Genomic DNA, 10,657 nt, shown 5'->3' with positions numbered 1-10,657 from the left:
AAGCTCTAGCAGTGGAAGTATATTTTTTTCATTTTTTAAACCAACAGACAGTAGCAATTTCTTTTTTTTTTTTCTCTGTCAGTGTGCTTGTTGAAGGCAAGAGAATTCAATATCAAAGTTACAATTTCTAACTACAATAAGTTACAAAGTTCCATTTCATTAAGATGAAGTTAAGCAACGATAAACCCCCCCGTGCCCGCCCCCGCGCCCCGGTTTTTTGTGTGGTTTTTTTTTCTAATCATATATTCATCCTTATTTTTTTTTATTCTTTTTTTTCCAGTTTGATGGCTCATAACCTCCTTGGCCCCCTTTTTTTCCACCACAAAAAAATATTTCACATTATAGAGATACACAACCATTGTGAATCTAGTTATGAGTACAGAAAAATGTTCGGAGGCATTTTTCATCAGTGTTTCATGATAATCAAAATGGTGCATCCACAAAGTTTCTCCCAACACATAGCAAGTACTAGACATAGCCAAGACGTAATCAGAAACTTTATACAAAATAGGCGTCGCTTTTTCCTTATTCTCCAGGACTGAGAAATGTGAAAATATGAGAAAAATTCAGTCAATAAAATGGAATTGTTCATGAAGAAGTAGGTTGTTTGCATGTAGATTCTTAATAGTTTAAATAAAATCTTTAAACAAAGTCTTTTTTTTTCTTTTTTTTTTTTTTTTTTGTGTTTTTTTTTTTTTCCTGTAGCATTTCGATTTGTTGCTGATTCTGCGTGAAGATACTGCTTCCATCAGCATGTCTTAATATACTAAACTTGTCCCCTAAGCCCATCCTCTGCAGCTTGGTGCTACGGTAGGTAAACAAAAGTGACTTTACATTGGCGGGACTACAAGCCCGGACATGGCTAAAAGAGAAAAGAGAAGAAAAAGGAGCCGTTATTGTCACAACTGGGGGAAGGCACAGCTGGTTCAAAGCCATCGCGATGCTCAAACGGAGGATGCAGAGCCAGGTTCCTCCACATCACCCTTGGACCAAGGGACCGTGGACACGCACCTCTCCATAGCAAAACAAAGGGCTTCTCCTTGGGAAAGGAGGCTCTGAGCAGGATTTTGAGGGAAGGGCACCCTGATTCCTGTGCTCAGCTCTCCAGGTTCCCGACAACACTCCTGACCATAACACCGTTCCTTGGGGACATCCCCTCTAACCATCGCTTCATGCCCAGACCTGCACCTGGACAGAAAACCTCCTTTTCCACGATTCTACTTTATGATAAAAGCAGGACTGAGCAGCCAAGAACTCTCCAAGACCAAAGCCAAGGACCCTACACCTCCTCCCAACTCTGGAGCTCACATGCCATAAAAACACAGTGACAGGACCCGAGGGAACGGCCTGAAGTTGTGTCAGGGCAGGTTTAGGTTGGATATCAGGAGAAAGTTCTTCCCCCAGAGGGTGGTTGGGCACTGAACAGGCTCCCCAGGGCAGTGGTCACAGCACCAAGGCTGACAGAGCTCAAGGAGCGTTTGGATGATACCCTCAGGCACAGGGTCTGACTCTTGGGGATGGTCCTGTGCAGGGCCAGGAGTTGGACTGGATGATCCTTGTGAATTCTTTCCAACTCAGCATATTCTGTGATTCTGTGATTCTATCAGTAGCCCAGACCAGCCATATCCAGAGTTTTTTACCAGATAAAGACTGATATGCCAACAACCACTGTTTTTTTTCCTAGTTAACTCTTTGGTAGAAACATAATTTAGACAGTCTTTAATTTTAGTGTTGTTTAATTTTTGCCGTAGTGATATTTCTCATTAATTTATGTACAACAGATATTAATAAATTTGTTCGTGTAGTGATGTGAACTTCAATTTCTCAGTTCATTAATTTCAACAATATTAATTTATTTCTGATTCGCTGTTACAGCTTTACGGTTTGGAAGAGCTGAGTCCATACACATTTCATGGGTGACACGACTTCCTGCAGCAGCATGGTCTGCACCATCAGCACTGCTCCAACAGATGCACCCAGAGCCCTGAGCAGTCCTGGTCCTTCTGGCAACATTTTTGGGAAGGATTTGGATGGGACGTTCTCTAAAGCACAGCTCAAGTGATGCCCTTGAAACAGATTGAAGTTTTCCAACTCTACCACTTTTTTCCCCAATTACATGTAACAAATATGTTGAAATTGAAGTTATAATTTTGCATTTTTTATAATACTGAATGTTTTAAAGCTAAACAGCAACTGAACTTACAAAATTTAACTGGAGAATAGTGCATATATTGGTAGAAACCCTTCTGATCCTAAACATTTAGTTTCTTCATCATGTTTTCACAGAATCCAAGAATCACTGAGGTTGGAAAAGCCCTCCCAGCCCATCAAGTCCACCCTGTGCCTGATGCCCACCTTGTCACCCAGCCCAGAGCACTGAGTGCCACATCCAGTCCTTCCTTGGACACCTCCAGGGATGAGGACTCCACCACCTCCCTGGGCAGCCCCTTACAATGCCTGAACACCTTTTAAAGAACCCTTAAAACAACCCTTCACTAAATCTCTGTTCCACACTGCATCAGCCCGGGCCAGCAGATGATCTTGCCCTGTGTTTGGACCTGCCAAACCCCTGCTCTCAGGTTGGCTTCTCCAATGGGATTCAGTCAGCAGGAAACCTGTCTCCACATCAGTCTGGTTACCTGGTGTGCACTTGAACTGGAGGATGCTGGAGATCATCTTGAGATGTTATCATAGACTCACAGAATCATTAAGGCTGGAAAAGACCTTCAAGATCATACAGTCCACCCATCAACCAGCACCACCACCATGTTCACCACTCAACCATGTCCTCCAAGTCCATGCTGCAATAGCACCATCAGCTTCTCCATCCCTGGAAATGTCCAAGGCCAGGTTGGACGGGGCCTGGAGCAACCTGGAATAGTGGAAGGTGTCCCTGCCCATGGCAGGGGGTGGGACTGGATGGTCTTTAAGGTCTCTTCTAACCCAAACCACTCTGGGATTCTATGATTCTACTGTGTGAAAAATTAGATTATCTGCTGCATGCTTTTTTTTTGGGGGGGGGGGGCGTGGGGAGGAAGTCTAAATTTTTTAATTTAACTATTTTTGTTGAATTCTCCCTGTGGCACAATGGGAGGGGGGTGCAAGGTTGGTGCTCCAGACATTTATTTCACTGTTCTTTTAGTGGCAGCATTTGACAATTGTGAATTTCTGCGCTGCGCTTCCTGCTGTGCAAATTGATACCAAATGCCTTCTTAAAGAAAAATGAGCTGGCTAGTTTTTTAATAATAATTTTAATACTTTCATCCAGGGAAAGACCAGAAAATTAAGCAGGATGCAATTTTAAAAGAATATAGAGACCCCTGTGCTCTGCATTACAGTCCTATAACCAGAGAGCAATATCTTTCACAATCTATAGAAAGTAAATTACAATTGAAAACCAAATTTTGAACATATATTGTACTTCCAACTTTGCAGGGAGCCAGCAATTTCTCACTAAAAAAAAAATATTTTATACCTTAAATGTCCATTGTTTTAAACAGGAAAAGGCTCTCTGCCCAAAGGAACACATACAGTAGATCCTGCTCTTAAAAAAGTATGTGAGTACTTGACTTTGTGATCATAGATTATGCAGTGGAGGCTGTATGGAGTCAACAAGATTGTGGCTTTTTGGATATGGCTCAAAGGCCCTTTTTTGTAGACTTAGTCACAGGAGTGAGTCATGGCCATGGGACAACAGAGAGAGAGGTTTCTCCTCTGTGATTTGCAGCTTCCGAGTGTTGACCCTCATCAGGTACCGGCTGGCTGGGGATGGATGTGCAGCTGACATGGGTGCAGCAAGGGGGAAGACAACACATCAGCCCTGGCTGTCATGGCCTGCACCCTGACCCCTCTGAGATCTCCCCAGATTGTCTTCTTTTTTATTTTTTTTTATTCTTAACCTCTGTCTTTGTAAAATCACAGACTGGTTTGGGTTGGAAGGGACCTTAAAGACCATCTCATTCCAACTCCCTGCCATGAGCAGGGACACCTTCCACTAGCAGGTGTCTTGGATCTCTTTAGAAAAAAATCTGTTGGCTAAAGGCCGTGTTCCCTCTTGGGCAGTAGGTCCTACAGTGCAGTGGGTTTTGGGGTCGTGCTTCCTGGCAGCAAGATCTTGCTTCTAGTGCGGAGGGCTCAGGTGGTCCTGATGCTTAGGGTGATGTTAGCATAAGCCAGGAGGTAGAGCAGCTCAACCTCTGCTTTATACTTTGTTAGGAGACAAAAATATCTCCCTCAGATCCAGGTGGAGCTTCATAGCTCTGCTCCTGTGTTCTCACCATCTTAGGTGTACCAAGAACAGCATTTTTCCCACACATAGACACATCCTGGGAGGGTTTACCCAGCAAAGATCAGTGCAATTTACCCCCAAATCCCTCTGAAAGGATCACCTGTGTGTGCATTCTTATCCATTCTTATCCATGTCCTGCCTTATCCATAAACTGAAGGATTTACCTCCAATACAACAACAGTGACCACGAGCTCTTACTTCCCTTTTGGGTTGACTAAATGTGTGTGACCATTTCTAACAGTGCAGACTCTTCAGCTGCCACTCAGCTCCTTTACATCCTGCTCTGTAATGAGACTGTACTTCAAGATCACAAAAAAAACTTCTGCTGCATTGGACTGCAGTTCTTAAATTCCAAATTTTAACTTAATATAGAAAATGTGCTGATCAGATAACTCTCAAGCTGTTTGCACAGTGTCCAGAAAGAAACTTTAAAAAGAGCTCAATGTCCATAAATGACTAGGAAAATAGGAAGAAAAAATAGAAATTCCCAAAACAACTGTATGGGTCAAATGCAGTATAAATAAGTGCCAACACGGGAGTATTGGTGGCTTTTCTTTATATCTCATGAAGGAAGGAGATGACAAATTCATCCCTGTCTTGCCACTCAGTTCTGGCAGCAGTTCAGTTCAAGGCAGTGGTTGAAATCTGTGAGGACAACTGGGGGAAGTGTTGTCAACCTGAAACTTTTTGTGAGTTCAGTCTGAATTAACTCAATAGTTTTGGTTGGGAGAAGTAATGTTGCCTCTGTTTTGAAAGAACCTGAGTGAGGTGAGGTGGTGGTGAGGCCCTGGCACAGGCTGCCCAGAGAAGTTTTGGCTGCCCCATCCATGGAAGTGTCCAAGGACAAGTTGGACGGGGCTTGGAGCAACCTGAGATAGTGGAAAGCATCTCTGCCCTAAATTGGAACTAGATGGTCTTTAAGGTCCCTTCCAGCCCTACCCATCCCAGGATTCTATGATGCTCTGTAAGTTCCTGAATTCCTCACAATTCACTGAGCATCACTTTGTGGTGCTACTTTGCATAAGCAATTCAACTTTTTGTTACAACCCTGTTCTAGTTACCCCAACTCACTGCTCTAATTACCAGACCAGAAGGACATTCTCCCTATTTCTCTGTGTCATTCTGCTCAACACAAAATGATTCCATTCAGACAGTCGAGGAAAAAATGGCAAATGTTTGTTTTCTTGCTTGTTTTCAACACTTCTATTTATTTTCAGTTTGGCTGCTGAACCAAAATCCAAAAGGATGACACCAGGTCTGCTGTTTGGATTGCAGCATCCTAAAATCAGGGATTAGTGGCATTGTTAAGTCTTCACTGGGCTGTCTGGCCATGGAAAAAGCTTAGTCCAGAGAAAGGCTGGACCCAGCCTAAGAGTTAAATTGATGACCTAGTTAACAAAATCAGTATTGACTGTTTCAAAGCCATTTTCTGAGCTTTATGTATGAAGCATTTTGCACTTGAGGCTGGAGATGTACAATTTTTAAAGGCTTGGGGAGGTGCCCAAGGGACATTAGGTGCTTGGTGCAGGCATTCAGCCCACCCTGTTCTCCTTAAAACCACACTTTGCAGTAATCTAGTGCTTTTAAGCACCTAAACCCTTGCCTATCTGATGAGAAGCCCTGTATTTACATACTGAAATTACAGAAATTCAGATCATTTTAGTTTAGATGTTTAAATAGTTGTATTTTCAGAGTAAATCACAATCAACATGTTAATATGAATACATATATAAATATCTGCTACAGAGCAGTTGCCTCAGATTTGTCATGTTACCACATTTATAATATTTTATTTTAATTGTTTATTTTATTAATTTTATTATCTTTTATTTCTATGATTTTAATTTATTGTTTTATTTTTAAGATTTTATTTTTCATTATATTATTTCAGTATTTACTTTTCATAGTAGTGTCTTTTTATAAAAAGAGGAAAGTAGGACCCTGGATTATTTTATTAATGGATTATTCTTTCTAAGAATATCAGTATAGTTTTCTCCTTACAGTAGTAACATAGTGAAGCTTCCAGTAAAGAAATATGAAAGAATCTGTTAATCTAATTATTCTTTTCTTTAACATTCATCCCACAATAAGTTTGCGTAGCTGAATCCTCAGCTCTTCCTTGACCTGAGTGCATAACAAGCTCTCATATGCTTTTTTGGGCCAAGAAGTGAATAACAAGCTACAGAAACATTAGTTTTGAGACCTTGGTGGTGGACAGACAGTTCTGTGGGATTGGGATTATGTCTCTCCGAAGTGCCTTCAGATCCCACAAAATGCAGGTGTTCAGAATTTGTTAGGCAAATTAAAATATCTGTCATCTGTTTGCCTGTGAGCGCTCATTGTATCATGGGTGTCATGGTAATACAAAGAATAAATAACACTGTACTGCTAATTCTTAACTGAGGAAGTCAAGAGGAGTGATGACCTCCGGGGTATGAGTGTCCTCAAGCCTTCCTGATTTCAATGGGATCTGAAGTGCTCCAATTTACTGCACAATGAGACTCAACCACAGGCAAACATTCAAATTATTCTAATCCATCTATAGTCTTATCTTCTAAATGTTACAATATGACTTAAAAGTGGTACAATAGGACCTAAGTCTTCCTTTTTGGAAAGACTTTGTTCATATTTTTGTTCTTCTACCAAACATACACTGTATTGTAATTCCTCCTGCCCCACTCCCAGCAGATAACCATGAGAGTTCTGCAAGTGGTTTATAAGTTGTTCCTTGCACTACCCACACAAAATCACATGGATTAAAAAGGAAAAAAAAATACCAAAAAAGCAAATTATTAAAATTGCCTGCCTTAAATTAAATATTCAGTTCACTTAGGGATGTAACCACTCTAACACCACAGTATGAGAGCGAGCTGGGACCACCAGAGCATGCAAACCCCCTGCATACAGGGCTACCTAGTCCAGGGGAAGGTTAGTTCACTGGCTGAGAGCTTAACCTGATTTATATTAACTTGACATATTTGAAATCACTATTGCACCCTATGTAAAACAAGGAAATCACACCATGTCCTGCCGGAACGCTGCTGGATTTAAACATCCACAGAAATGTGTTCAAAAAACATATAAACACACGGAGTACATGAACCCTCCAAGAGGCATTCAGGGATACAGTATTCCTTTAAAATTTAAGTCACGAACTCCTAAGGGAAAATACCAGAAAAACAGCTAGTGCTTTCTCTAATGCAAGTATTAAAAATGAACTAAAGATCTCAGCAGACCATTCGTGCTACCCTATTTCTCCCCCTGCTTTTGCATCGCTACGAGAGCACCAGGAACCCAAAAAAAAATTAGCCAGGTACCTTTCTCCCAAAGAAACCATCAGGGCTTGAGTGTATGCATCAAAAAAAAAAAAAAAAAAAAAAAAAAAAAGGCAATACACAGAAAATTGAGAGAGATCCAGCTCACCTTGAAGTCCATTTCCATTTGCACTGGTGCAAGATGGTGGAGGAGAGGCTTGGGGCCTGACAACAGGAGCGAAGGCGCTCTTTTGTTTCACTGCAGAGATGACATTGGCAGGTGAGAATGAGAAAATGCCGTGTGTACTGCTACAGTTTGAAGGGAGGGTGACCGAAGAGGCTGCCATGGTAGGGCTTGACGGCACTACTGCAATAAAGCAAAAATAATCAGGACTCAGATTGAGGTTTTCACGGCAAACACGGAAAAAGAGAGTGATAGGGCCTTGCCTCTTAAAATATATATAGAAATATATATATATATATAAAAAAAATATATATAAAAAAATAAAAATGAAATGCCTTGGCTTGGCCACTCTCTGGATAACAGGCAAACTCTTTTGTGTTGGACTTTTGTTACGAATTGCGCAGTCCAATTTTTATTTTGTTTCTTTTTTTTTTTTTTTGGTTTGGTTTGGTTTATTTTTTTCTCTATCTGAGATTGTATTCTGGCACAAAACAGATCAATTTATTATTTTCATTTTTACGTCCAGCCTCCAGAGTCACCCCTCCTTTTATCCAGTAGCTGACAATAGAGGAAAATCAAAACAATGCAAGGAGTTGATTTGGTAGTAAATATGAATCTATATGATGATGTGTTACCAAAAATAGACACTTACTGCCGTAAGGAGAGTTAGCTGAGGAGCCATTAAGAAATCCAGGGGAACCTGGTACACCTAGATTGGGCATGCCGGCATTGCCATATCCATTCATGCTATTGCTGACTGTGTTGTAATTGGACTGCTGAGGAGTACTGCTGGGAACATATCCTCGCGGGGAAACACTGCTTGTGTTGCGACTGTAACCTACTGTGTTAGAAACCCCCCCACCCCAAAAAAATAATGTTATTTTATAAGATAGACTTAGGGCTGGGGGGTTTCCTCATGCAGCATATATTACACAGTTTTAATTGATTGCACAGCTTTGCTCTGAGTTGTCTCTCACTGCCCTATCAACTCTTGCAGCTTGAGATAACCTTATCACGCCAACCCTACTTAAATCATCCGCGAGCACTCTATGTTGTCTCTCCTCTTAGCACAGACAGCCAACAAAAGCTCTCTTCGATCCAGCTGTGTCAGGTGCCTTCACGTTTGTCTTTAGGAGCAATTATCAACAGGCTCAAGTCCCGCTTTGTACCAACACACTGCGTGAACTTTCAGCCTCTCCAGACCTTCAAATGCCAGAGCTGACAAGAAAAACTTTTTTGTTGCAGTGATTTACTTTAAAAGGCTGTTTTGGGGTCTTCATTTTGTGATTGATATTTTTATGCTAACAACAAGCTTTCATAAGGTGTAGCCATCAGTGAAAACTAATTCAAGAGCAAGTACAGAATTTTATAAGGCTTATTAGCTTGGAAATGCATTAAAAGACAATCTTTTTAGAAGAGGAAACATAGCAGAATCAGGATTTTAAACAACAATTTGTTCCTATCTGAGCAATCAATTTAATAATTATGTTGCAAGCAAAAAAAAAATATGCGTTTGAACATATCTAATAATCCTGTTTCCCTCCTTTCATTAGTATCAAAATTAATTTTAAATGCAATATGCTACATGCATTTTCAATTACAACAGGTAAATTAAATCAACTATTACTTTTATTAGTAACATATATGTCACACATGCCTACAAACAAAGTATTTTAAAATCACAGACATCAAATTAGATTTATCTGTGTAAATATTCCAAAACCAGGTGGAGGTACCTAGACATAATTATTTTATATTAAAAAAAAAACCATACACGTTGTATATTTACTGCGAATAACAAAGAGCTCTCTACACTTTGCCAATTGTATTTTTTTCCCCCGCTAGAGATGCTTTATGATAACAGTAAATGAAAGAACAGGAAGAATTAAATATTTCAAGAAAGTTAAAGACGGCGTTTCAGACACACGAGAAGGGAGAGAGAAAGAGATAGGACACGGCGGTGACATCAGCTCGGATTGATGGCACTGGTCAAAAGCAGTTACCAAGGTGGAGGATTAACTCTTGAAATCCCACCTACCTTGGTCGTTGGCTTGTGATGTTTCGGAGACGTTGACGGCGAGCTGGCTGCTGAAGGAGTTCACCCCCATCATGCCGGTGTGAGCGGGAGTGTTGGCTAGAGTGGGGATCTGGTTGTGGTTGCGGGGCACGCTGTACAACGCCTCGGCAATGTCAGCTGCTCGTTTCAGGATTATCTCCTGGCAAGACAGAAAAGAGGCTCTGACAACTCAGACGCTGATTTGCGCAAATAGCCCAAGTTGCAATAATGCTAAAGTTTATCAAAGAGATTCAGGTGGAATTATAGTGAGGGCGGAGAGTTTGCTGCGTGTTTCAACAACACCTCCTGTTTTTCTCCCTACATGCAATTCCACCTCAGCACAGTAAGTATAAAGAAATAAAGAAATTAACAGAAAATCAGAGTTTAGCACTGGAAGTCAAGTCAAAATCCCAACACACATTTTATTCACTCAGGGCGGGAGATGTATTTTCAGCAGTTTGCAAAATACAGTAGGTCTGATCCGCTCAGTTTAGCAGATTTCTTTAGGACTTCCTATTAGTCACTGTATATTTTGGCCCGAGTTCAAGGTTATTCTCTTGCCTTAATGCTTGCTTATGCTTTTGGCACCTTACACTTAATTGTCATTTCTGATGGGCAAACGAGCGGCGAGAGGAGAAGGGGAAGATGAAGCGTTTCCCTCGGAGCATTGCATCACATCAGACTGCCCTCAAGGTGGCTGGCAAAGCCCGGCTGTGTACAAAGGGAACGTGCTGATGCTCTGCCAGCTCTGCAAAGAGCAGGTATTGATCTACACATGTCAGCATGGGAACAAAGACCGCGTTGGTGACCTACCTGGTTGTTATGGGGCATCCCATATAGGGCTTCAACAAGGTCTGCTGCTCTCTTAAGTAATA

At 41.2% G+C, this 10,657-nt stretch overlaps 1 protein-coding gene across 6 annotated transcripts in view; it reads right to left on the bottom strand.

Moving 5' to 3' along the window:
* Window positions 1–480: 480 nt before the first annotated feature.
* EBF3 (EBF transcription factor 3) overlaps window positions 481–10,657 on the bottom strand; it is a 128,747-nt gene continuing 118,570 nt past the window's right edge. For 3 of the 6 annotated variants that reach the window (XM_027737104.2, XM_039378947.1, XM_027737109.2), the window contains exons 13-17: window positions 10,596–10,657; window positions 9,765–9,942; window positions 8,379–8,567; window positions 7,712–7,909; window positions 481–862 (exon numbers count right to left, since the gene is read on the bottom strand). The exon at window positions 10,596–10,657 is cut by the window's right edge and continues 4 nt beyond it. In XM_027737104.2, the coding sequence (XP_027592905.1) occupies window positions 831–862; window positions 7,712–7,909; window positions 8,379–8,567; window positions 9,765–9,942; window positions 10,596–10,657 (659 nt within the window). In that variant the 3' untranslated portion in view covers window positions 481–830. The remainder of the gene's footprint in view (window positions 863–7,711; window positions 7,910–8,378; window positions 8,568–9,764; window positions 9,943–10,595) is intronic. The other 3 variants (XM_039378948.1, XM_039378949.1, XM_027737112.2) reach the window with 1 other exon arrangement.

Source organism: Pipra filicauda, unplaced genomic scaffold (genome assembly GCF_003945595.2).
Source record: "Pipra filicauda isolate LSUMZ 115617 unplaced genomic scaffold, ASM394559v2 scaffold150_size2825430_pilon, whole genome shotgun sequence".
In the NCBI taxonomy this organism is placed as follows: Eukaryota; Metazoa; Chordata; class Aves; order Passeriformes; family Pipridae; genus Pipra; species Pipra filicauda.
This window is presented reverse-complemented; position numbering and strand designations above follow the sequence as displayed.